The sequence below is a fragment of the Astyanax mexicanus genome, chromosome 18 (assembly GCF_023375975.1).
Source record: "Astyanax mexicanus isolate ESR-SI-001 chromosome 18, AstMex3_surface, whole genome shotgun sequence".
Taxonomy (NCBI): Eukaryota; Metazoa; Chordata; class Actinopteri; order Characiformes; family Acestrorhamphidae; genus Astyanax; species Astyanax mexicanus.
In genome coordinates this window covers 15,625,588-15,653,456 of record NC_064425.1, presented here as the reverse complement: position 1 = coordinate 15,653,456, position 27,869 = coordinate 15,625,588, and the positions used below count along the sequence as shown (strand labels likewise).

Sequence of the window (27,869 nt, the reverse complement as noted above, 5' to 3'; positions counted from 1 at the left end):
TTATATGGAATTTTTAGCTGCATCAAAGAAAATAATATACATTACAGTAATGGCTGGGCTAGACAAAGGGAAACCAATGAGAGTGACCCAGCACGCTGATAATTGGCACCAAATGTTCTCAGCATTCTGTTGATTTTCTGCTCTATTCAATGTTGCATACGTTTAAGCACACTGTAAAACAATTTTCCGCTTCAGCAGATATTCTACAAAGGCCTTCGCCAATGGATGAACACCACATGGGCCGTACTTTGAAAACATGTGTCAGGAGATTATATTGTATATAGACATATAGTTCTTCACATGAGAAAACTACATACAGGGAAGAAGCATGGCTGGGTTGATATGGTAAATAAATATTACAATATTTAAAGACATTTTCACAATACACAATTAGATATAGACAAATCAGTGTTTTGTCTGTTTTGTCAAACATTAATCATTTTTCAGTAAGATAAGTAGATTTCGGTACAGATTGAGGGCAGGGCTGGATGCTACATTAACCATTCCAGGAAAACTGATGATGCCAGTTTAGCGGTGTGTGTTAGCTTTTCTATATTCTGATACTCACTATTTCGACTGAGTGACACACTCTTGAGAGTAGAGTCCTGTTAGTAAAGTGACAATAGCTGGCATTATCTTTAATTAGCTGAGGCATTCAATCTTAATACACAATATTTACCAAATATAGACAAACACCATACTAGCAGATACTTATACACTGCTATTAAATTACTATACTATACCCATTGCAGTGATGCTTAGCCTAAATCTACCATACTCCATCCAATTACAATCTCTGTACTAAAATGTGTAGTTGGTTAGTTAGAAAAGCATTTAGTGTATTAACTGTGTCTTATGACAACAAATTGACATTTTGACCACCTTAGACAGAAGCCTTTGGAATTCAACAGATTTCCTCCGAAACTATGTAGTGGAGGAACAGTTGGGCCCAGAACCAGAACTTTCCTAGGGTGCACAGCTGGCTGTTCTTGCCAAGGAGAGAGAGAATCCTCTCAGCAGGCAGACAATAACAGTTTTTTCCTTCTTCCCAAGACGGATTTTTGTCCACAAGGCATTTAAACAGGGCCAACATCTGTGCTGTGACCGCTGTTCAATGCAGGAGACACCGCTTATCTGGCCTTCAGTTTCAACTCCACATCAAAGCACAGTCACTGACTCACTCTCAGGCTAACTGGACAAATCACTTCCCTAACGCAAAGTGTGAAATTCTGCCCTTTTAAAAGAAAAAAAGGGGTCCTGATACCACTCTAAAAACACATATTGTCCACCTCCTCCTCCACACAGCTAGAATTATCACGCATGCCCCCGAGACCCCACTCCAGAAGCAGATGTCCCCACCCTACTGATAAATAGTACTTAGACTAAACAAGAACAAGCAATGTACTTTCCAGTCCATGTTCTCTCCTTAATCGGCCCCCAGTCCCTACATCTGTAGCCCACACCTCACAGCATTTCCATTTGCAGAAAGGATTTTCCTTTGCTTGGTGGAAAGATCTTAGAAGGCTACAGGCCATGAAACTCCAAGCCTTGACCCAAAGAACTGGCCCAGCCATGAGCGCTTTCCACATTTCGGAGTAAACAGGTTAGGAGAGGAGCTCCGGACCCCTCTAAAACCCTCACTAGCCCCTACTCAATCCTCGCAATCAGGTGTCACATTTCACCTCTGCCTGCCACCCTGATTGAGCACGGATCTGTGTTGAATCAAGGTTTTCCACCAGCTCCAAGAAGCAGCGGGACACAAAACCACAATGTGGAATGGAACTATAGTGGAGAAGAGGGAAATCCAGGGGAATGTGCCTCCTCTTCCAGAGCAAAAGAACGATGGTCTGAGTCTGGGAACGTGACGGTTATGATAAATCCTAGCCTGTTCCACAGAGGTAAAATAGATGGAGGACACATGAAGTAGATTTATTAAATGTCACAGACATGATGGTGCAAAAAAGACTAGCTTTGTTAAACACTTGTTAATATAATGTATTATTCTGTATTACAACACTGCAGCACTCAGTCTCCTTGGTTTCCTTTATGTTTTTTTTTTTTTTTGTTTTTTAAAATCTATTAGTGCTTCCTCACTACACTACCCAGCATGCATTATGCAAATAGAGGTCATATAACCTCTTATGAGTCACTGAGGTAGGCTGACGAATAGGTAATAAGGACAGTTGCCTAGCAGTACCATTAGCAATATGGCCAGCTAGCACAGAAAAAAATGCCACATTTCAGACTGTAAAAGTTCAACCCCAAACACCAGATTTTCACAAAACAGGCATTTTCAAGATGGGCTTGGTCATTGATCAGACATAATACTTGGTCATGATGTCCTCTTTGTATCTAAGAGTAGTATAAATAATATTGGGTATATGGTATATTAGGGGTGGGCAGTATATTGTTATGGTATTGGTAATAATGGGTCATATATTTCACAAGCAGACAAAATTATGCAGCAGACTCTTAAAATGTGATTATACACTATTTTTATTTAAATATAGTAATTTGTTCAGACTGTTCAGAATGTGCTGAACTTCATCAAATTAAACATGACTAATTACACTTTCTGTAACAAAATGTGCTTCTAGTAAACAGGTAATGGAACATTAAAACAGCACCAAATTCTCTTGTCTCAAGTGCTGCATGATGTGTGTGATTTTAATCTGTCCCATGTGACCTTGCACATCCTGCGATATGACTGCTGCACATGCACACACTAATGACAATGCTCAAACAATAGACTGTGTAGCCCCACAGTGGGCCTTTAATGATTAGCTAGGCTTAAAGGGTTCTTGTGTCTGAACAGGAGAGGCAGCCCTGCAGGGTCTGGTGCCACATCCATCATCACAACATCAAACTAAAGTTGCTTTCTCCATTCACATGCTGTGTAGCCCAGAGCAAGGCTCTCTAACAGCACTCTGCTAGTCCAATTTATCTTCTACCTGTCCCAAACAGCAACCCTTCCGACCACATACACACTCTCCCAACGTCCCTTCCACAAGCTCTCCTAAATAAGACTGCTGTAGGTGTATCAGAAGGAGTATCATTACTTCACAAACTTCTCATTTAAACTCATTCCTAAAACAACAAATGCAAAATTCAGTGTGATCCTAAAATTCCTAAAACTGACCTACAACTGAAATACAATTATAAGAAGATGTATTTACATAAATCTATATATTAGAAATTGACTATGATTTTACAAAAACATAAATAATTAATTAAAACATATTTTTTTTGTATAACTAACCTAGATAACATTTCATCTAAACTAGATAAAATACAAAAAAAATAAATTAATTGCAAGGATAACTCAATGGCTGGACGTAAGACACTCACCTGTCTGCCATCCTGTCCCACATTCGTTTGCCCCCTCACCACCGTCCTGATGTTATCATCCAGCCGTCTGGTGCAACAGAGCAAGAAAAAAAAGACAAATCATAATATGTGACAGTGATTCGAGAACCACTGTTCTACATTATGTTAACACTTCACCAAAACATTGTAGATTGTTATGTGAGATAAAATGCTCACCTGATTTTCAGTCGAATCTTGTTGACCACTTCATCTATGTTTGCAAGAGACTGTTAAAGGGAAGGTTTACAATTTATATTAAATCATGCGTTAAAACATTACCCATTTTAATTAGCATTAGTATAAACCTATATGAGTAGAAAGTGAAAAACAGTAAGAGGGAAAAATAATCAATCCAGACCTGTATCAAATCTAGCATGAACACACTAACATGGTGTGACTAAATGTTGTTTGCCATGTGATTTGTCCTATGAGGTACTTACTTAGTCTACATATAAATATTAATTTTAACTTAAGCTGCTTCAGTAAACGGAGAAATCATACAGGATAGATATCAACATCAGAAAATACCCAATAGTTTTAATATTAGCATCTCAAAGAAAATATTATTCCACAAAAACACTTTTAAAGTTCCCTCTTCATTTTCACATGGAGCCTAAGTGAATGCTGTGCTTGACACATAGGCTCAGATCCACTACTGAAAGGCAACAGCACCGCCTAGTGGTCTAAAAAGGCAAAACAATTCAGTTCAGCAATTCAATTAAAAATCAGCCTGATTGACAAAAACAACAATTAGCAACTCAAATTGCAACTCAGGTGTTAGATTATCATTTTTGGTTAAGTGTTGCTGATCAGATAGATCATATATGTCCCCAGCAACTTAAGGAAGTAACATTTTAGGGAAAGGAAATGGAAAAGTTTTAAAAACTAGTAGGCTTCATTTGTAAAATGCTTTTCCTATACAGAATTTATTTTGATATATTTTTTAAGAACTAAAACATTAAACCATTAGTACAGATATTACTGTCACATATCATATATATACCTGAATTCAAAATATACAAAAAGAAAAGTACCCAATGTTACTTTTACACAGATTCTACACACACTAGTGCTGTGCGATAAAACGATAACGATAATTATCGCGAAATAACTTTTTCTCGATAGAACAATAAGACATAGTCGATAAATCTTCGATATAACTTGTTCCAGGAATGTTTCTGACAGACAACGGAAACAGCCAATGAGATTAAGAGTAGCGCCACGCTGAACCAATCATGTGGCTGGAATAGAGCTAAGTCGGGTTTGGTTGACGCCCACAGCTTTCCCCACCCGGGGCGAGTAGGTCACACGCTAATGTTTGGGCTTCTGCAGAGCTGCACGCTGCTATGCTAATTAGCTAACGCTAGCTAGCTAAGAGCTAGAGTAACAAAAAGGAAATAAAATGGAGACGGAAAACGTTAAAAAAACCTCAAGCGACAGCATTACCCAGGTAGACCCCCCAACCAACACAGCCCAAGGCTCAAATGATGAGGAAATCGTTGAAAAAAATGGTCCGACGAATTCGGTTGTGTGGAGGTATTTTGGATACTTAAAGTCGGACAAGAGGCAAAGCAGCGTTCACTGCAGACTGTGTCGCAAGCATGTTCCCACAAAGACAGGTAATACTACCAATCTTTTTTACCATCTGAAGCAGTGCCATACTTTAGAGCACACGCAATGCAAGAATTTACAGTCCCAGATCAAAGCAAGCACCGGTGGTCCATCTAAAACAACAACCAGTGTGATGCCCATGCAACAGCAGACCGTAGTGTCTGCTTTCTCCGCCGCGATGCCATACAACAAAAAAACGAAGAGACACGGTGATATAACAAATGCGATAACCTATTTTATTGGAAAAGATATGATGCCAATAAACACGGTTGAAAATGACGGATTTAAGCGGCTGATAAAAGTACTTGACCCCCGTTACCAACTACCTGGCCGTAAACATTTCTCTCACACGGCACTTCCCCAGCTATACACGGAGTGCAGAGAGAAAGTTGAAAACGAACTGCAAAGTGTGTCCTACTTCGCGACCACGTCAGATTTGTGGTCAAGTCGCACTTCCGAACCTTATATGAGCCTCACTGCCCACTTCATTGACAATGACTGGAATTTGAAAAGCAAATGTCTTCAAACCGCCTACTTTCCTGAAGACCATACAGGCGAAATAATGGCTTTAGGACTGGCAGAAGCACTTGCATCCTGGGGACTAAGTGAAGCCAAACAAGTCTGCATCACAACAGACAGTGGAACAAATATAGTAAAGGCAACATCAATTAACAACTGGACACGGCTGCAGTGCTTCGGGCATGTACTTCACTCTGCTGTTGGTAAGTTGATGAGAAGAATTTTATATTTGTTGCGACTTAAATTGCATATCCAACTCAGACAAACTGCAAGAATGAGCTTGAAATCTCACTAACTTTAAGCATTAAGTGTAAGAGTAAATTAATAATGAAACTGGAAAATAGTGATACACAGTTGGTTACTTTAAAGTTAAAATTGATTACAAAAATGGTCAGTCTTTTATTCAGAAGCTAAACTGATTGTTTTATTTTAATGAATGGATTTTGTATTATTTATTTTAGGCTTAGTAGTTAACTAAACCTTAACTTTAATAGTTAAGTAGTTATTTTTGGTTAGCAGTAACTTTTTTTTTTAGCTTATAGACATTTTAATTAAATATTTTTTTTAAGTAATTAATTAGATGTAACTTATATATTTACATTTTGTTCTCAGAGAAAGCAGGAAAAGACAAGAGGGTGGAGCGAGCTGTGGGGGTGTGTAAAAAAGTGGTGGCTGCTTTCACTTACTCCTGGAAGAAGAAGAGAGAGATGGCTACTGCCCAGCAGCAGCATCACCTTCCCCAACACAAGCTGATGACAGAGTCACCCACTAGGTGGGGTTCACGTCAAAAAATGATTGGACGGGTGTTGGAGCAGCACAAGGCCATCTCTCAGGTACTCAGTGCAGATAAGAAGACCAGGCACTTGGTTCCCACCTGGCAGGACATGGATGTGGTGGAGTCCATGCATGAGGCCTTGAATCCATTAGTGGAATTCACTGACTCACTTTCTGGAGAATCTTATGTGAGTGTGTCCTACCTCAAGCCGATGCTGCATCTCTTCAGAACACAGATTCTGCAGCCATCAGACTGTAAAACTCAGCTCACAAAGGACATGAGAAAGACTGTCATGGTATACCTAGATGAAAAGTATGCTGATCAGAAAACAGATGACCTGCTTGATGTGGCAACACTGGTGGATCCACGCTTCAAGGTACAATATATCAAGCCAGAAAAACTCAAAACCATCAAAATGAGAGCAGTGTCTGAGATGCTGGAGAAAAACCAAGACCCCTCCACTTCACACAGAACAGAGGAAGAAGAGGAAGGAGCTGCTGCATTGCTCCCTTCCCAGAAGAAACAGAAAAGGTCACTGGGCAGTTTCTTTAAGAGATCTTACCCCACCAGTACAGGACTTGGTGACAAAGAAACCATGGAAAAGGAGCTTGACAATTACCTGCTGGCACCATATGCAGACAGTGAAATGGACCCCTTGCAGTGGTGGAAGATCAATGAGACAAGCTTCCCAAGAGTAAGCTGCCTGGCAAAGCGCTATTTGTGCATCCCTGCCACCAGCACCCCCTCTGAGAGAGTTTTTAGCACAGGCGGAAATATTGTGACCTGCCACAGGGCAGCTTTAAAACCTGAGGCAGTGGACAGGCTTGTCTTCCTGGCCCGCAACTTGTAAACTTGCAACTTAAGAGACAGTATTGCACTAATAGTTATTGTGCCTTTCTTTATTTTGCGTTTGAGCATAAGCTGAGCACAATTGAGTGAATTTTATGTTATCTTTTGTTTACATTGGAAAGTTGCTTGACATTTTTGTTTTAATATTTTATGGAACTGACCAGGTCTGTTTTTCTTTTAAAAAGAATTTACTTTTTGTATGAGAGATTTTATTTATTTGGAACTGACAAAGAATTTAGTTCTGTTTACTTTATCTTTGGTTCCCATTTTCAATATACAGGATTTGAGTTATATTTTTATTTATTTATTTATACAGTTGTATAATGTTCATTTGTTAACTGACAAAAATAAACGGACTAAATAAAATTGAAACTAAAATTGTTGATATCTTCACTCCCTTATTCTCTCACTTGAAATCTTTAAGTGTGATATATCGTGATATATATCGATATCGACTGATATGAAAAACTATATCGTGATAAGATTTTTTTCCATATCGCCCAGCCCTAACACACACAGTATAAAACTATACTATACAAAGAATTATCATTTTAGAAAATATACCATACGTTGTGGTTATTCTGACTGTGTGCAGATTGAAACTGACATTGACCTACCTGCTCAGTGGGAAACAAAGTGTTGATGTATTCAACAGCATTGAAATCTGGTCGATCAAGAGGATCTTGACTGGGGAAAACCTGAAATGAAGAGATTACAGACAGAAAATAAGAAAAACAGTCTTAAACTGCTACATAACACTGATCAGCCAGAAGATTATAAATAACCTTCTTGTTTCTGATTTCCCTGTAGCCGTTTTTTTTAATATTGTGGCTGAAGCTTGTCTAACCATTATTCTAAAAACATTCATCCTAGATTGTTGTATTAATCACATGCATTTTTTCAAGTAAATAGAAATAGTGTAAAAGAGCATATTAAATTGCGGAATTAACTGTAGAACAATACACATACTTTACTTAAAGTACCAAGCAGTCATGCAATGCATAAAAATAAATCCTCTATAGAAGAAAAAGATTAATCTAGCTGCACTGATGATCATTTTATAATCCCATTGCAGTCCTCTGATTTGTAATCGAATCGTATGGTGCTTACAGATTCCCACCTCTAACTGCTAGTTACCTACAAAACAAAAATTACATTTTATTTGGAGATATTATTGCTAATGATATGATATGGCACATCCCTAATAGAAATAATAAATAAAGACTGTAACCGAAGTCAATGATCTAACATGTCAATACTTCATATATCCAGGATTGAGGTAAAATAAATCATACTGGTCAGATATACAGCTCTGGAAAAAAATAAGAGACCACTTAAAAATTATTAGTTTCTTTGATTTTACCAAATTGAAAACCTCTGGAATATAATCAAGAGGAAGATCACAAACCATCAAACCAAGCTGAACTGCTTGAATTTTTGCACCAGGTGTGGCGTAAATTTATCCAAATGCAGTGTGTAAGACTGGTGGAGGAGAACATGCCAAGATGCATGAAAACTGTGATTAAAAAACAGGGTTATTCCACCAAATATTGATTTCTGAACTGAAACTGTATGAATATTAACTTGTTTTCTTCTCATTATTTAAGGTCTGAAAGCTCTGCATCTTTTTTGTTTTTTTCAGCCATTTCTCATTTTCTGCAAATGAATACTCTAAATAACAATATTTTTATTTGGAATTTGGGAGAAATGTTAATTTTACTCAAACATATAAACCTATAAATAGCAAAATCAGATAATCTGATTTAGAAACTGAGGTGGTCTCTTAATTATTTTCCAGAGCTGTGTCTGTCTAGTAGATTTTTGAAGGGAAACGAGAACAGTGGGAATTTTCCTTTTAATACAAACTGCACAAAATTTCTACCCTGATGGCCCACATGGCCATAAAATCATATCACGATATTACAGGGTATTTTGGCGATATTATTGCGTACGATACAATATGGCACACCCCTATCAGCTAACTATAACAACAAACCAGCGAACTAGCTAACGTTAGATAGACTGCTAGCTATGAGGCTATAATAGCCTACTACCAACTCAGAACAAATGACGTCCAAATGCGACATGTAACGAACCGTATTATACGAGACATTGTATAAACTGCTAAAAACAACTTAACACAAAGAAAGGCTAAATAAAATGTATACAAAAGTTGACAAACCGGAGCTAGCGTTGGATAGCTAGTTAGACGTAGGTTAGCTAACGCTAGCTAGGCTACCTAGCTCCTGTGCTATCTAAACTACGACAAATGCGTCCTAAACCGCGAAAAAACAAATGTTCCGCTCGTTACATGTTCTATGGCCAGCTGCACTTCTGGAGAAAGATGTAAAATAGCGTCCAAATCCTCTACAAACTCCAGTTCCTCCTCCTCCATCATTGTAGCAGCCGGTTGTCAGTGAGCTGTAACTGAAGCTGCCCAGCTCTCGCTGTTCCCTCAGCTGATCATCCAGCTCCACAGCGCTGTTACTGCTGTTACTGCCACCCACTGCCCTGGAGCTCAGCACCTCTAAACCCTGAACTGTGACAAGATAAAACATTAACAGATTTCAATAAAAAAAGAAAGAAATAAAACAGTAGAAGTGTAAAAAAAAAAAAAAAAAGACTCATGAAAAATATGGGAGGTAAATCCTGCCAAAAATAAAACTGAAATGAAAACACTAAAATGAAAATGAAAATACTGTTTTGTGCTTTTCTTTTCTAAATGTGTGAAAATATTATGACAATATGTAAAAAACTAAATAAAATCTTCATTTGCAATTAAATTTTCATATTGTCATATGTGACAAAAATAAAATGAAAATTAAATGGATTTTTTTTTCCTTCATTATCATACGTGTATTGAACAGTTGAATCTAAAAGGAAAAAGCCTTTTCAACTTCACCAGCATGCAAATACATGTATACATGTTAATTAACAATAGTGGGGCTACAATTTTACAGAGACGTGCAACTTGGCGCGTCTTTGCTCAGGTATTAATGGCTAACTCGGTTGTGGAGCTACTGCAGGAGGCTGCAGGGGTGCTGGAGCGAGGGCAAGGTGCTGCTAGTGAACCGCAGCCTTAGCCTTAAGTAGTTAGCTAGTGCTAGCTATGGAAGTAGTTTGAGATTCTTGAATTTTTTATTTTTTTCTTCACAATTAGCTTTTTCATTTTACCCATATGCTAATGAAGATAAAATAGCAAAAAACCTTTTTAATTTTAATTTTGTCACATATGCTCAGGTGAAAAACAACATTTGAAATAAAGTGATTTAATTTAGCTTGTCATAATATTTTAACACGTTTGGAAAAAAAGTGCTAAATGTTTTTTGCATTTTCATTTTATTTTTTTTATTTCAGTTTTATTTTTGGTAGGATTTACCTCCTATAGAAAAAAAAACATTTTAAATAATCTGAAATAATTTAAACAGCAGAGAGCAAATTTAAATGGGTCAGTATTAGGGCTGCAACTATCAATTACTTTGGAGTATATAGGGGTCCTTCAATCTGAAACTGTCTGGAACCTCTAACAAGGCTTGAATTAACATTTTTCTTTAAAAAAAAAATGTAAAAGTCCTCAAAGCATCTATCAGTTTCCAATAAAAAAATAAAAGTTCGCGAAATTTATACTTTCAGGGGTTTTAAAGACTCTGGATTCTAAAAGTTAAAATAATTCTAAAAGTTTAAATGTGTATTTGCATAAGTCTTACTCTCCCACATATACATACTCCTACATATACAAACATACAGGTGTAAAGGTGTTTTATTAAAAAACACTCAAATGTGTGCTGATCCTAAAGTTACAGTAGAGTGAATAAAACTCATGCAGCAGTAATCACTCCCACACATAGTTAGCGATTCCTCAGCCTGCCACTGAAAAGTGCAGCTTATCTCTGTCTCTTTGACTCTCTCTCTTCCTTGAACACCACACTGTATCACAGATTGTAAATGATTCACCCGCCGTAGTTAAGGCACAGCAATTGATTGTATCATTCTCTTCTTAGAGCCACCCTTGCTCACAGTAGATCACTTTGGACGATGAACGACACACAGCAAGGGGAATCATTTTGTGGAAAAGTATCAAGACAAATCAAAAACTACAAATGGAGAGAAATCTTCACATGGTGAGTGGATGCTCTGTGAATGTTTTAATGTAATTTGGGGTTGCATTACTAACTTAATATGAGATTAGGTCAAACTCAACAAGGTTTCTTCCTCCTGCAGCTCTGAGGGATTTTTGCTTCGCGCTCACTAGGGGTTCTGTGTTCTGTATTTTTATGTTTAATGTTTTGCCTGATACTCTCTGATTTTTTAAATGTAGAAGCATACATTTATTTATATATACAGCTCTGTAAAAAAAAGAGACCACTGATGCCATCAAACCAAGATGAACTGCTTGAATTTTTGCACCAGGAGTGGCATAAATTTATCCAAAAGCAGTGTGTAAGACTGGTGGAGGAGAACATGCCAAGATGCATGAAAACTGTAATTAAAAAACAGGGTTATTCCACCAAATACTGATTTGTGAACTCTTAAAACGTTATCTTTATCTTTCTTTGCATTATTTGAGGTTTGAAAGCTCTGCATTTTATATGTTCTTTCAGCCATTTCTAATTTTATGCAAATAAATGCTCTAAATGACAATATTTGTATTTGGAATTTGGGAGGAAATGTTGTCCGTATTTTATAAAATATAACAACAATGCTCATTTTACTCAAACATCTACCTATAAATAGCATAATCAGAGAAACTGATTCAAAAACTTAAGTGGTCTCTTTATTTTTGTCCAGAGCTGTATATTTCATTGACAGAGATGGAAAAAGCTACTTGGCTATAAAATTAAATATTTATCTGTATTGAATATGTATCAAAAACTACACAATGGTATTACTCCTGATAATATTATCTTTGCACATAAGGGGTGTATAAACAAATCATACTAGATCACAGCAGATACAGAATAGAGCACAAAATTGAGAACATTTCTCACAAATTATTGCAATTACACGTTTAAATTAAAAGACAGATTTGACATAATTTCACACCAAATTCCAAAAATGGGCAATACACAAAGGAAATAAACATAACAAAATAACGCTCACTGGGGGTTCTGTGTTCTGTATTTTTATGTTTAATGTTTTGCCTGATACTTTGTCCTGTGATCACATTTCTGTAAAGCTGCTTTGTGACATCAGTTGTAAAAGCGCTTTACAAATAAATTTGATTTGATTTGGTTTGATTTTGCTAATTTCTCTTACAATCCCATAGCAACAGCTGCAAACGTTGATAGCTATTAAACAAATAAATGTAATACACCATTGAAAAGGTAATACATGGGTTGTTTAGGTTTTAACATTTAAAACATTAGTAATCTCCCTTTTTGTTGGTGCAATGCAGCATCCCGGTTAAGCATCTTTTGCTTAACTGAAAGCTTGTACGACCTCTTCACTACAGGATTAGTTTTACCAAACTGTTAGAACTAGCCCTCCAAAGCATACAGCGAATCTTAATTCACAGCAGTATATTTTATGTACATATTTATTAAAAATATATTTTAGACATCATATAAGTAACTTATATTTAAATGCATTGAATTAGTACTTGCACAGCCTCAATTTACTAACATAGTGGTCCTTTTTGTAACAGACAAAGTAGAGTTCTATTTCCCAACCAAGTAAACACACCATGCTACTTAACTGTTGATGAATGTCCTAAAATTATTTTTGCCTTATATACATAATAACACAATATAATTAAAATGTTCTGCAAGTCCTTTTGCAGAACAGCTTCAACAAAATGCTGTAAATGTCAATTCATACTAACAAGAGAGTACCAATTGTTCGTATAAAATATACTCTTAAAATATTTATAAAAAGCTTTATTTCCAGTCCCAAACAAGGTCTAACCTTTAACAATACTACTTTTCAGTATTTTCAGTAGACAGTAGGAAATGGCGCTGCAGTTTAGACCAAGAACCTGAATATAAATCTAACTGAAAGTGACTCATTTGTTTTATTAAGAATTGTTAGTTTACTAGATAAGCATGTCTGTGTGTTTATTCTAGGCAGCTGCTGAAAACATTGCTGATGGGTCAGGGACTATCAGCACTGATTTGTGGAACCGCAGTAACATCTCAGTACCTGGCATCAACCTGGAACCTGGATGTACCCATGCTCCAGAGCTTCATCAACTACACCCTTCTATTCTTCACCTACACTACTGCACTCCTCTTTAGAACAGGTCTGTTTCAGTTCTTATTCAATATACTAATCAATGTTTGGGACAAAGGAATTGCTCATTTTTTATTTTATACTCAAACAATTTACATGGAATTTAGGGGGGTTTCCTTTAATTAATTTACTTACATAACATTCTTCATATCTATTTTTTAAATGTAGAAGCATACATTTATTTATATATACAGCTCTGTAAAAAAAAGAGACCACTGATGCCATCAAACCAAGATGAACTGCTTGAATTTCTGCACCAGGAGTGGCATAAATCTATCCAAAAGCAGTGTGTAAGACTGGTGGAGGAGAACATGCCAAGATGCATGAAAACTGTAATTAAAAAAACGGGTTATTCCACCAAATACTGATTTGTGAACTCTTAAAACGTTATCTTTATCTTTCTTTGCATTATTTGAGGTTTGAAAGCTCTGCATTTTATATGTTCTTTCAGCCATTTCTAATTTTATGCAAATAAATGCTCTAAATGACAATATTTGTATTTGGAATTTGGGAGGAAATGTTGTCCGTAGTTTATAAAATATAACAACAATGCTCATTTTACTCAAACATCTACCTATAAATAGCATAATCAGAGAAACTGATTCAAAAACTTAAGTGGTCTCTTTATTTTTGTCCAGAGCTGTATATTTCATTGACAGAGATGGAAAAAGCTACTTGGCTATAAAATTAAATATTTATCTGTATTGAATATGTATCAAAAACTACACAATGGTATTACTCCTGATAATATTATCTTTGCACATAAGGGGTGTATAAACAAATCATACTAGATCACAGCAGATACAGAATAGAGCACAAAATTGAGAATATTTCTCACAAATTATTGCAATTACACGTTTAAATAAAAAGACAGATTTGACATAATTTCACACCAAATTCCAAAAATGGGCAATACACAAAGGAAATAAACATAACAAAATAACTTTTTGGGAGGAAATAGATTTTCTTGAGGAATTACAGGGGTGCCATCACTTTTGGCCATGACTGTTTAAGTCTGTTGAGTCACTAATTACTTACTTCTTCTTCAATGTTAAGAAAATTTATTTTTATGGGTGCAGTGCTTTAGAGAATGCCATTGTGTAACATCCAGGATGCCTCTCTTTTAATGTAGGTGATGGCAATATTTTGCAGATATTAAAGACAAAATGGTGGAAGTATATCTTGTTGGGCCTGGCTGATGTGGAGGCAAATTACGCTGTGGTAAAAGCATACCAGTATACCACCTTAACAAGTATACAGGTAAATACACTTCCTATCGAGCTGAATGATTCATTACATTGATAAGTATGTGTGCTGTGATGTAGTGTGTTAATGCAAGCTGTATAATTAAATCTGCATGAATTTCCTGTGTTTCAGTTGCTGGACTGCTTCATCATCCCGGTGCTTATGATCCTCTCCTGGTTCTTCCTGAAGGCACGATACAGGATAGTTCACTATGTGGCTGTGTGTGTGTGTTTGGCTGGTGTGGGAGCCATGGTTGGAGCTGATCTCATTGCAGGCCGGGACCAGGGGTCAAGTGAGGACACTGATTGCAGGCTTTCTGCTCCTTTACCTTTTTTGGTGTCTTTGATTTGCCATCTTAGAGTAAAGCACTGTTAGTAGTCAAGACTAGACTACTACTAGACACTCCATATTAACAATTAAACAGTGATGCTGCAGTTAGTGTTCTCCTCACAATGTGTTGAGCAGTACAGTGATGTTACATTAGCAGATATAGTTAAGGGACTTCATATGACTCAGAGGACCTTATCCCTCATTCTCCTAGCACTAATATTGCGTACATTCTCCACAATAACAAAAAGTACTGCAAGAAACTCAAGTATTTTGCATCGCCTCATAAACAGGGGTTGGACAATGAAACTGAAAAAACTGTCATTTTAGTGTGGGAGGTTTCATGGCTAAATTGGAGCAGCCTGGTGGCCAATCTTCATTAATTGCACATTGCACCAGTAAGAGCGTATAGAGTGTGAAGGTTCAATTAGCAGGGTAAGAGCACAGTTTTGCTCAAAATATTGCAATGCACACAACATTATGGGTGACATACCAGAGTTCAAAAGAGGACAAATCTTGCTGGCGCATCTGTGACCAATACAGCAAGTCTTTGTGATGAATCAAGAGCCACGGTATCCAGGGTATTGTCAGCATTCCACCAAGAAGGACGAAGCACATCCAACAGGATTAACTGTGGGCGCAAGAGAAAGCTGTCTGAAAGGGATGTTTGGGTGCTCACCTGGATTGTATCCAGCAAACATAAAACCACAACTGCCCAAATCACGGCAGAATTCAATGTGCACCTCAACTATTGTTATCTAAAAGCAGGTGTTTCAGTTTCATTGTCCAACCCCTGTAGGTGGATGCAATATGTATATATTGCCTTTTAACTGCTAAATAACATTTAAGTTTAATTTAGGAGATTACAGGGACACAAACTGGAAGTTGAAAAAAAGTGATGGATGGTTGCTGATGACCTTTTGACCTCAGTCCATTGTGACAGATTGTAACTACACTTACATACTTCATGTCTGTGTCGACAGCCAGTAACATTCTGCTGGGAGATGGGCTGGTGATCCTCAGTGCTAGCCTGTATGCCATCTCCAACGTGTGTCAGGAGTACACAGTGAAGAACCGGAGCAGGATGGAGTTCCTGGGCATGCTGGGTCTGTTTGGGATGCTCATCAGTGGCATACAACTGTGAGATTCTTTTAGGTGTATATCAGGTTGCATGTTGAGGTGAATGTAATCCCTTAAAAATCCACTTAACTTTATTTTAAATGGTGAGCAATGATGATTTCAGGTCATGTAGTTGAGGGAGTTAAGTTAAATACTTATGTTTGGGCCAGCTGTAAAATTTCTCAATGTTGTAACTATATAACATTTCATTCAGCTACAGTGTAATTTTGTCTTGAATACTTTGTTTACATAAGATTAGACTACATACATGTATACTTTATTCCTATTAACTGATAAGGAATGTATAATTTTATTCCAATGAAAAGAAAAATGGCACTGAACTAATTTTAACTCATCAAAAGCTTTGTCATGGACATGGACAAAGAATGAGTTTATCCTGCCTTTGTTGAAGTAACTTTCTCTACTGTGTAGTTAGTATTTAATTTACTTACACTTACTACTTATCATTGACAGTGTCTTAAAATTTCTTGATGAATGGACCAATAGATTTTTTTAGTTATCTAAAACTCTTTTTACATTGACATCCATTAAAAGTTAATGTTTTATCTCTCTTCAGTAAAGTTGCTGTTTTCGAGACACATTTTTTATTGGACTTTTTTTCTTGTTCTGTCATAAAATGTTTAGTTAATGGGTTAATATGCATTTAAATTCAATCAATGCAGACTGAATAGGTTAATGCACTGTATTCTCTCTTTTGCAGTGGTATTTTAGAACATGCACAGATAGCAAATATTCAGTGGACGTGGCAAATTGGTAAGAATCCTTCATTCAGTAATTAAGTGTTTGACATCTATTCTTTTGGAACCATCCTTAATGTTTTATCATACATTCAGAAATCTTATCTTATCCATCAATATTATAATGGTCTGAAAAACATCCTCCTCTCTCCTCAGTTTTGCTCCTGAGTGGGTTCGGGCTGTGTATGTACGCTCTCTACAGCTGCATGCCGTTGGTGGTGAAGCTGACCAGTGCTACAGCAGTTAACCTGTCTCTGCTCACCGCTGACCTGTTCAGCCTGTTCTGTGGCCTGTTCCTGTTCCAGTACTCAGTAAGTGTAATTATACACCTGACACCAGCACACATGCTCAGAGAGAGCAGAGCAGGTTTCAGCTGCATCTGAACAGAGGAAAGGCTTTTTATTGATTGTGAGATTAATAAATACTGTGCTTTTATGCTCTCTGTTGGCACATGTGAACGAATGGTAGGGTCACTGTGACCTGCTAATTGATGATGACTGTTAATGTGTAAACATAAGAATGTGTAACTTGAATCTTATGTGAGCATTAGAATGAATCACAGTAATTTTAGATACAGGAGTCTGATATATGGCCATATGTGCACAGACACGATTGGGGATATACAGTCAGAAAGGGAGCAATAAGGAATATATGGAGGAATAAAACTGGGTAGTCATGTCAAACTGTGATGCACTGATTCAGAATGATAGCAGGTCTTCTTAAATGATGAATCTCTGTTTGTTTTGGAAGAGACAACCAACAAAACAGATGTGTACAGGCACTGCGGTCAGTGCCAAGATCTATAACTTGTAGTCAGACATACAGAAGGCATGGTTGAATGAGTTTTTTATAAAAATGGTAAAAAAAAATATTTTTAATGGTATATCCATTGCATTCAACTTTTGGATTTAGGATTGTATTTGAAATGTATATATTGCCATGTATCAAATTTCCATATGTATTCAGAGTCATTGTGTGCTGTTTTCTAATGTGCTAATGTAAATGTGTTGATATGTCCACTGACCTTAGTTCTCAGCCTGTTTCTCCCTCAGTTCTCAGGACTCTACATTGTGTCATTAGTGACTATCATGGTGGGCTTCATCACCTTTAATGCTGTCCCTACACCAAGCCCACCTACTGAATCAGTGTGTGAGGAGGGAGGCTACGACAACCAGGGTGCAGAGCTGGATGAAGAAGGACAGGTTGGCTATGCGGTTGATAACACATGTGAAGATCAAGGGAAAGAGAAAAGCGAGAGCAGTTCTAGAGGGAAATCACACTCATCAGAAACCAGATGTGTTATTATTAGCAGAACTGAAATGTAGCTTAATATTTAACAGCATTATCAATGGATTGTATAATAACTGATGATAGCAATCTATTCTAGATAGTATTATGTATTCCCTTGAATATATTTCAAACAAACCTGTCCTCACACTTTCAGCTATTTATTGAGAGAGTAACACGAATATTTTTTTCTGTATCTAATAATCTAATCGTGCATCTAATATTATTTTGTTTAAATTGTGTTAACATTGTGATGACTAGACCTTTATTTGATGTTTAAACAGCTGTTTAGAGTGTTCTCCCAGCTAGTCCATAGAAAATTATAATGTTGTCCTTTTATACTCAATGTGCTATCTGGAAAAACTAAATTAAAACAAAAAAATTAAATCACAAAAATGTGATATTCAACTGTCAAAGAGCAGGTTTCTAAAAAACATGATTACAAGTTTTTTTTTTCTCTTAAGTAATGTGGCTGGTGGTTTCAGCTCTCGGCTCTTCAGCGGAATCTGAGTGAAATATCAATGCTCTACCACTATCTGTGAGGGTTTCCTCCCTCAGTCAAAAAATATGATCACATAGGGCACAGATTATGGAAAGGATTGGTAGGGTCACACCCCCTAATTAAAATGTGTTAACATCTCCATATATTATTTTATTATATAATTAGTATTTTATAATATTATATTACATTGTATTATATTCTATTATATTATAATGTGTCGTTTATATTATATTATATTGTTAACGTTGAAAAATGTGGGATGCACTATGGTTCCCTGTTTCATCTGCATATCATTGCTGTACAATAAAAACCAAGTATCTCAATTTTTGTCAATTTTTAGTTTACTACATAATTCGAACACACAAACTGTCCCTTAAACTGTGTCAAACTTTCTTGATGAATGGAGCAATATACATTTTTCAGAATTGCCTGAAATAATCTCTTTTTACATTGACTTCCATTGAAAGTTAAGGTTTTATCTCTCTCCTCTAAAGCTGCTGTTTTGCATATACATGTTTTTCATTGGGCAGTGATGATATTTACTTATTTTAGTACAATTTAAATATGTCAAAGAAGCTTAGTTTTGCTAAGTAATGAGGCTATTTTTAAATTATGAGGAGAAAGTTCAGATAATTGTGTGAAAATGTAAGGAATAGAAAGTTCAGATAATTGTGTAAAATTTATGGAGTAGACGTAAAAAGTTGGCTGAAAAATAATTACTCCAGTTAAGTATAGATAACCAGAATTTCTACTTAAGTAAAATAATAAAGTTTTTGTACTTCATAACTTTACGCCACTTGCAGTTTGTTTAGAGCTGCTGCTCACTCAGTTTACCTCAACGTTAACGGACCTGTCCCAAATCAATCCCTGCTCCTCTGCTAAAAACAACGCGCAGTGCTATTGGGCGAGAGTTCTACAAGGGCGCGAGGTTTTAAAAAGGCGCGCTTTTAGGGACACACTCTTTTTACAGAGCTTGATGAGGTGTTTCCGGTTTAGTTTAGTAGGGTAAAACACAGCGGCGCTACAGTTCCCCACGCGCTCTGTGCTCTTACAGTAACAACGCGGGCAAAAAAACTCCTTGTGCTGGGCCTTCATTAAAGCAGCATCTGTACAAGCCATGGCACTGTGTGTAAGTAGCTGCTAACTAATTTTATTGCCTTCAGTAACTCATTCACGTTCACCATTCCACCTTAAACAACTTTACTGCTAATTTACCATTCCACTCTAAAAGCTGATATTTTACCATTCAACGTTAAATGCTACTAATTTACCATTCCACCTTAAACACTGCTAATTTACCATTTCATCTTAAATATTGCTAAGTTACCATTTCACCTAAAATGCTGCTAATTTACAGTTCCACCTTAAACGCTGCTAATTTACCATTCTACCGTAAATGCTGCTTATTAACAGTTCCACCTTAAGCACTGCTAATTTACCGTTCCACCTCAAATGCTGCTAATTTACAGTTTCACCTTAAATGCTGCTAATATACCGTTCCACCTTAAATGCTGCTACTGTACCATTCCTTCTTAAATGCTGCTGTGGCGACACACAGGCTTCTAAATAAAGCCACCTTAAATGCTGCTACTGTAACATTCCTCCTTAAATGCTGCTGTGGCGACACACAGGCTTCTAAATAAAGCCTACATCTTTTAAGGTGGAACAGAACATGCATATAAGAACAGGTAAAGTTTTATGTGGACTGTTATTTCGGCACAACATGAGCTAAAAATAATAAACAAAAAAATATCTCAAAGCACTTATCATCTGCTGTATGCTCAGTGTAATCTGTGCATCAAGGTGGAACTGAAAATGTGAATATGAAACTATAAGCTTTATTAGGTTTAACGACTTTACAGTAAGTTTTTTTTTTTTTTTTTTACCAAACCACTATCTTAACTAACCTGCATATTAAATGTAAACCCTCAAAAGCCTTATTTTTAGTTAATAATTTAAGACTTTAAGGATCTGCAGATACCATGTCAGATATTAATGCAGTGAATGGAATGTACATATATGAACATGTGAATGAATACAAATAACAGTATGGAAACCCACTTCCGCCACTTGGGGGGAAAAAGGTAAGGGTCTTTCACAAAGTCATAGTTATGCTATAGTAAGTCATAATTATGAGATGCTAAGTCTGGGGGTATTATCTTATGACTTAGTATCTCAAAATAATGACTTAGAATCTCATAGTAATGGCTTAATATCTCATTATGACTTAGCATATCAAAGTAATGACTTATTATGTCATAATTATGACATCTCAAAATAATGACTTTTTTCTCTAAAGTATCTAATAAATATGACAGTGGAGGACATACATTTTTTGTGACAGAAATGGGCTTCCATACACATATAAAACTCACTGACAGTGAGACTGTAACACATTATCTTGCTATGTTACTTTAAAATTACTTTAAAAAGCAGTGTGAATCTTTTATTTTAGTTATGAGTGAGCAATCATTAATGAAAGAGTTTTGTGAGTTTACTCACTGGCAATTTTTTCCTGCCTGAGTTTTACTCTACTCTAGGTGAAAAGCATTAGAGTGCTGCAATAAATGAGGATAAAGTCAACCTTGTAACCTTCACTTTACTGTTGTAAAAAATTGATATAATTCTTACACATAAATGCCACACTTGGTCAGGACATATTAGACCACAAGCATAATTGCTTACTTAACGCATATTTCATAAAAAAAAAAAATTAAGACAATTTTCTTTTTTTTTTTTTTTTTTTTTTTACATTTGAGCAAACTTTTATCAAACTGCCAGATTGTGCTTATTCATGGCCGTGTTTAGTACTGTGGGGCTGAAAGCATGCCCAGGGGTTGTTTTGGGTACTGGGTGTATGATAGACAGATGTGCTCAATTGTTAACTAGAGTGACTGAGCCTGCAAACATCAATTAGGCACAGAATAACCCAACAGTAGTCTGCTAACTGCTGGCAGGAGAAACGTTTTAACTTATTTCTCCCACCTGATCTGAAAGTTAAGAATTTAAACAGTCGAGGGTGCAGAACTGAAAAATAAATGGGACTGCTGCTGCAAGATGTGCTGATTGGTGTGACATTTGCTTTAGGATGTGCTTGTTGCTATGTAATATAGTGATTTGTGCGCAGGCTGGTATGCCAGCAGCTGTAAGATGGTGGTGTGTCGGTTGCTGTAAAGGTGTGCTGATTGGTGTGACTGCGGTTTTAGGATGTACTGGTTCCCTTAAGGTATAGCATTTTGTGTGCAGGCTGGTATGTCAGCAGCTGTAACATGTGCCATTTAGTGTGCTGATTGGTGTACCAGATACTGTAAGATGTACTGATTGGTGTGACAGTTGCTTTAGGATGTGCTGGTTGCTTTAATATATCATATATTATATACATTTTGTGTGCTAATACCAGCAGCTGTAAGATGCACCAGTAGGTGTAGCGGTTGCTGTAAGGTGTGCTGTTTGGTGTGACTGCTGTTTTTGGATGTGCTGGTTGTTTTTTGTTTTGTGTGCAGGCTGGTATGCCAGCAGCTGTAAGGTGTGCCAGCTACTGTAAGATGTGTTGGTTGATGTGCGGGTTGTTTTAAGATATAACATTTTGCATGCCTGTGGGTATGCCAGGAGCAGCAAGATGTGCCGTACTTTTAAGATGTACTGGTTGGTGTGCTGTTTTTAAGATGTGGTTTTAGATGGTTTGTATACAATAAAAAGACAAATATTGATGATATAATTTGCCTAATTTATCAAGTTAAACAAATTTCCGTTGGTCAGTGCAGCAATAGACAAGACCATAATGTGGCAGGTACAATCTATTTGCTGTTTCAACATATTTTAATTATTTTTTATTTTTTGAAAAGACAGAAATGACTACTAAAATATCTTGAAGTTAATTTTAACAATAGCTCCTTAGTCACAGCCTTCTTAAGGTTTCCTTACCACCTAATTTTTTCGATAGGTGTGAGTGAAATTGTGTGTGTGGGTCCCTGTGACATGTAGCAAAGAAGACTGAAAGAACAATACTGTACATGTAGCAATGTAACAAGATTTTATATATTCAACAATTGTTCTCTTTATTTCCAATCTTCCTCTTCATTTATAACTTTAATAAGATGGACAGTTAGATCTATGCAGCCCCAAATTTACAGGCTATATACAATGTAAACTTTCTCCATAGGGAAAACACACTTTTTGTATATATAATATCAATGTGGAAAGAGGTCTGAAAGGTTGCCCCATAGTATTCAGTACTGTACATGGTCCCCCAAACAAATCAATAAGAAAGCAAAAGAAACTTCCATAGTCAGCATTAAAACAAGTCATTCATCTACATGCAAAAATCATACATGGACTGGAAAACATGTTTTCATTGGTGAAGTGTACAGCCTAGTGTACGTAAACATGTGATAAATCCTCAGTGAAAGTAAAGGAAGCTGTTTAACTCCTCACACACAAAGCATTCAAACAAAGGAAGGGACTCTCTCTCGCTCGGTTAAGTCAATGCTTGGTTGTATTGGTATTTGTAAACGTGGGTCGCTCTCATTGGGGCACATGAGCAGTATCACAGTGCTCGAGGTTTAGTAAGTCAAATCTCATTGGACAGAAAGGCTGTGCTCAAGCTGTGCAGCAGGACTGGCGTAGTCGGCAGGGTTCGGCTAAGACTAAGACGTCTGTGTGAAGTGCCCTGCTTTGTTAGAAGTACTGTAAATGATCCTGCACATTCATACACTTGATGCAGCCAAAAACAATATCTATGATGCTTTGGATAATGTACTGTATATGTCCTCTCATCTCTCTCCCCTTTTCCACCAAATAACTAATAACAGACAAACACACTACTGAGTACATACACACTAATTAAACTGGATCAATCAAACTGTAGTAGACACAAATTGACAAACAAGGTAGAATTATGGCATACACACCTACAACACACATACACACTAACTTCCCTACTCACAAACGATGAGCATGCAGAGGCTGTCGAGGTTGCGCCTGCCAGCATAGATGAGCAAATTCACATTCGTCAACAATTTGACAAGATGAAGGCCTTAAATAGGTGACATCAGAACTCAGAAAAAGTACATTCACAAAGAAGTTCGGAAAAGCCTATTCTTTAACCCCCCACCCCAATTTATATTTTAATGTCTGTAATAACTGTGAGATTTTGTGTTTGTTGCAGAAGCTGTGCTAGTCTATAAGAGTGCAGATGCGTATCATGGACAGTGGAGGGCGTCTGTGCAGCATTGAACAGGACTGCTGTGCCTATAAAAGGCACTGGTAAAGGCACAGGCAAACTGATTTCACTCAAGAGTCCCTCCGTCCAAAAAGGTCATCTATTACTACAATCGGAAAGGTAAAAAAAAAAAAATCAGAGCAGCCTCCTAAGAGCCAGACCAAGCAGTAACTCTAACTGGGACATGTACACTACGGGTCAGTTTCTCAGACAGGGATTAAGCTAAGGCTTAGTTGTACAGTACATTTTCCTTTCAATGCAAAATCTCATTTCTGAATACTGTGTAGTTCAAGACTAGGCTTAATCCCAGTCTGGGAAACTGTGGACACCCCTTTTGATGAATACATTCAGCTTTAATTTAATTTACTTTAATTTGCACTCGCTTGTCTAGTGCCTGTAGATAATAGTAGATAGTATTGCCAATAGAAAGGAGGACTAATAGAATAGAATCTATATTTGCTTTCTGGGGGGAAAAAAAAAAAAAACATTCTAGAGCAGAAAGCTCAATGCTTTTGTCCATATAGTGTACCTACAGCCCCAGAAAAGCCTTGTTGAAGTTATTCTTTCAGACGTGGGAACATCAGAGCAGGTAAATAATTAACCATGGACTTTAACTGATCACATTAAAGAAAGGCTTATGGGCATCTCACCTAATTCCACCTTTGTTCCAGCACTACTAGAACTAGAACAACAAGGGTTGAGGAAACCTGGGGGAAGGGACGACCACCGCAACCACCTAAACCCTCAGAACAGGGTCAGCAAGAGCCGTGATCCATTAGCTGATGAGAGTAGTAGTGAGGTATGGGTTTCTACACTAAGCCACAGAGCACTAATCATTGCACCACCCATGCCTTCAGTCACATGACACAGCAGCTTTTGCTGACATCCTTCTGTGACTGGTTAGCACACTGATCCCAATGATACACTCCACATGCACTCACACAGGCTCTTTCAAGCACACACACACACTTGCATCATACATACTGAGCAGCACGGAAAGACTCTAGACATCTTCACACTCTGATTTGATCCACACACAAGGATACAAAATCTTTTTTTGTATTTTACTGTATATTATTATATAGTTATAAATCAATTTTGATTTCAGAGTCTTTTTATATGATCTTTTTTTCTGGAATGTATTGAATGTTCATCTGCTTGCTGTAATGCTGTATGTGACTGTTGGGTTCCACAAGTCCATCCATGCCCTAGTTAATCGCGAGGTTGTCCGCGTCAGGTCGCTGCTTCAGGCCAGCTTCAGCGTACTGACGGGGAAGGAGGGCATGGTCACCATTGTGACCGGGTTGAGGACGGTCTGGGCAGCCAGATGCGGGTGATGAGCCACCACCTGGGGCACCTGTTTAGCCACCATAGCTGCGGCCTGTGGGCTAGGCTGGGAGGTTCCGTTCACCTGGCTGTGGGAGAGCGTGTGAGCGATGTGGCTAACCACAGTGGGCGGGGCAACAGTGACAGGTTGGGGGTAGAGTGCAGGCAGGTGCTGGCCCAGGTGGGCCACCGGGTGCACCGTGATGTGTCCAATAGGCTGAGGTCCGTGGGCCAGCTGCTTGGGGCCGGCCTGAATGACGTGGTTGACGGCTTGAATGACGGACGCGTGAGAGGCTGCAGCAGCGTGGGTGATGACGGTAGGTTGAAGGCTGGGAGCGCTCACGATGTGCGTGTGAGCAGGCGGAAGGCCATGAGCCGTCACCACTTGGGTCTGGAGCTGCTGGGGTGCCAAAGCGGCCAGGCCATTAGGAGCCTGGGCTGGAGTGGGGGAGAGAGAAGGGGCAGAGGGCTGCACAGGGGCTGAGGCAGGGGCAGGCTGAAGAGCAGGGGCAGGCGGATGCAGTTCGGAGGATTTGGGAGGGATGGACAGGTGCTGGGTCAGAGACTGGGCCAGCTGGGGCTTCCTTAGCTCCGGCTGCAGGATGAGAGGCACTTTAGGTAAGGAGACAGGCGCTGCTGAGGGGCTCTCCTCCTCCATGTCCTCATCAATGTTATCTTCACCTTCTGTGGAAGCACAATTCAAAGCAATGAAGCAAACAATTTATTAAAGCTAAAGGCATTTGCAAACATTAGATAACTAGTAATTACAACAAAGACTACATAGGTATCTCAATCTTAAAGCTCTGCTGTATTAAAAAAGGTTCTGTGACAACTAACCCATACGTAAAAAAAACTGATAATAACTGATGTTTAGTGCACTATATTGCTCCTTTAGTTTGGTAGAAGTCATTAGTCAATACAGAAAAAAAATCAATATGCTCATAATGTATCCATGTCTGACTGAGCATTAAAAACAAACATTGGACAGCTATTTAAGGCTCCATCCAGACATAACCGCTTATAAGTTTCATAAGCCTGTGTTTTGACTTGTCCACATTAAAACAGTTGGTCACTAAAAAAATAGAGATTTATAAAAATGCATGCATGTTTCTGGCTGCCATCTCAAATGCCTGTTTACTTCCCATTTTAATAAACAGAAACTGGCTGCAAACTACAACATATCACTTAGATTTCAGATTTTAAAATGTATGAATACATGTATAGTTCTATTCAAATATATAAAGCTAAATATACACTACATGTGGAGTACTTTGTAATATGGGATTAAACCTGTTTCTTTTCTTTTTTGTAGTGTCTGTGTAAAAAATATTTTCAGAAACAGAGATGAATCTTATTTTTTTAAATGTTCAGAAAGTCTGAATGGGACCTAAGACAGGCAGGTTTTGTCACTGTTAAATTGGCCTATGATTGTTGTTCCTATTTTTATATTTTGCAGTTTCCTTTACCAAAGCTGTGAAAAGTATTGATTAACATTCATTTCTCAAATAGAAGTATATGTACTAGGGTTTAAAATACTTCTGTACAACTTAAGACAACTTAACACATTTTTCTAAAAGCCACAATAAATAAAATGTAACATTAAAATGTTAATGTTAATTCACTAGGCTCCTTGTTTTAGGTGCATGTATGCCCATTGAAAAATGAATGTATTTTAGTACAATGTAAATATATTAAAGAAGCTTAGTTTCACTTAAATTCTCGAGTCTCTGCACAGATCATCATCATCATCATAGGCTACATATGTCTGCTATGATTTTGCTGGAGTGTGACGTGCAAGTGCGAGTAAAAAAATAGTGTTGATTTGTCGATGATTGATACTTGTCACTCAACCACAATCAAACTTGCACTATTTTTTATTTATTTTGATGATGAGAAGCCTGTTTAAAAACAAGCTGAAATAAAATAGGAGTAACAAGGCTGTTTAAAATGTAAGAAATAGAAAGTACAGATTGTGTGACAATGTAAGTAGAAGTTAAAAAAGTTGTCTAAAAAATAATTACTCCAGTAAAGTATAGATAACTATAATTTCTACGTAAGCAAAGTAATGAAGTATTTGTACTTCAAGCTTTCAGTGACCCAGCCATTTTCACAGAGCTTGATATGTTTCCGGTTTAGATGAGTCCTACAGCTCCCCATGCGTATTTTTAAACCCTAGTATCTGTACTTCTACCTAAATAATGAATGTGAACACTTTTCACTCCTTTGCCTTTATTTTTTCAGTTTTAGGTGTTCTAAAAGCTCCTCTTTTGCTCCTCTGTCAACACACATCCATGGTGAGAAAGAAAGACAAAGTCTAAAATGACTCGATTTGAATGTTACCTGAGGCTGTGGAGGTGGACACCTGATCATCTTCAGGCTGGACAGTCTGGCGCAGCACTCTGTCGACCTCCATCACGTCCATCCACTGGCTGAGGTCATTCTTCAGTTCGGCCAACCTCTGCTGAGTGGAGATCTTCTCTCGAGCCAAACGCTCCATCTCGTGTTCATACTCCTTCTCTTTCCTCTTCAGAGTCTGGGGATAAGAGGGGGGAAAGCAGAGAAGTGAGCATCTTAACCAGACATTCGCACACACAGACTAAACTTAAAAGCAATTTCAATAGACAATCTCTACAAACTCAAGAGTCATAGTTCAGATCTATAGGTTTAATATATGTTCTAAAACCAGAGTCACCTGACCAGTGTAAAGGTGGTCACACACCGAAGGCTACACACTGT

General features: G+C 37.5%; 3 protein-coding genes across 4 annotated transcripts in view; 1 reads left to right on the top strand and 2 right to left on the bottom strand.

Moving 5' to 3' along the window:
- vps53 (VPS53 subunit of GARP complex) overlaps nucleotides 1-9,587 on the bottom strand; it is a 34,731-nt gene extending 25,144 nt beyond the window's left edge. The window contains exons 1-4 of the mRNA XM_007245923.4: nucleotides 9,432-9,587; nucleotides 7,738-7,818; nucleotides 3,544-3,593; nucleotides 3,349-3,415 (exon numbers count right to left, since the gene is read on the bottom strand). Coding sequence (XP_007245985.2) covers nucleotides 3,349-3,415; nucleotides 3,544-3,593; nucleotides 7,738-7,818; nucleotides 9,432-9,518 — 285 coding nt within the window. The 5' untranslated portion in view covers nucleotides 9,519-9,587. The remainder of the gene's footprint in view (nucleotides 1-3,348; nucleotides 3,416-3,543; nucleotides 3,594-7,737; nucleotides 7,819-9,431) is intronic.
- Nucleotides 9,588-11,059: 1,472 nt separating this feature from the next.
- On the top strand, nucleotides 11,060-19,704 carry slc35f2l (info solute carrier family 35 member F2, like). Of its 2 annotated transcripts, XM_022670745.2 has the most exons (8): nucleotides 11,060-11,241; nucleotides 13,183-13,358; nucleotides 14,481-14,608; nucleotides 14,726-14,885; nucleotides 15,904-16,060; nucleotides 16,761-16,813; nucleotides 16,954-17,108; nucleotides 17,850-19,704. In XM_022670745.2, exons 1-8 carry the CDS (start codon nucleotides 11,156-11,158, stop codon nucleotides 18,120-18,122), a joined length of 1,188 nt encoding a protein of 395 aa, XP_022526466.2. In that variant the 5' UTR covers nucleotides 11,060-11,155; the 3' UTR covers nucleotides 18,123-19,704. The 2 variants fall into 2 exon arrangements, with proteins under 2 accessions (XP_022526466.2, XP_022526470.2); XM_022670749.2 differs by lacking the exon at nucleotides 11,060-11,241 and having other exon boundaries at nucleotides 13,196-13,358; nucleotides 14,501-14,608.
- Nucleotides 19,705-22,602: 2,898 nt separating this feature from the next.
- The window catches only part of mnta (MAX network transcriptional repressor a), a 30,857-nt gene continuing 25,590 nt past the window's right edge, over nucleotides 22,603-27,869 (bottom strand). Inside the window, exons 5-6 of the mRNA XM_007245922.4 lie at nucleotides 27,474-27,666; nucleotides 22,603-25,817 (exon numbers count right to left, since the gene is read on the bottom strand). Of these exons, the coding sequence (XP_007245984.1) occupies nucleotides 25,054-25,817; nucleotides 27,474-27,666 (957 nt within the window). The 3' untranslated portion in view covers nucleotides 22,603-25,053. The remainder of the gene's footprint in view (nucleotides 25,818-27,473; nucleotides 27,667-27,869) is intronic.

What these genes read in the sequence shown, in the direction of transcription:
- slc35f2l (XM_022670745.2), top strand. Translation starts at nt 11,156, where the DNA reads ATGAACGACACACAGCAAGGGGAATCATTTTGTGGAAAAGTATCAAGA. An exon ending in TGCACTCCTCTTTAGAACAG is followed by an intron (nt 13,359 to 14,480) that starts GTCTGTTTCAGT and finishes CTTTTAATGTAG; the next exon opens with GTGATGGCAATATTTTGCAG. An exon ending in CCACCTTAACAAGTATACAG is followed by an intron (nt 14,609 to 14,725) that starts GTAAATACACTT and finishes CCTGTGTTTCAG; the next exon opens with TTGCTGGACTGCTTCATCAT.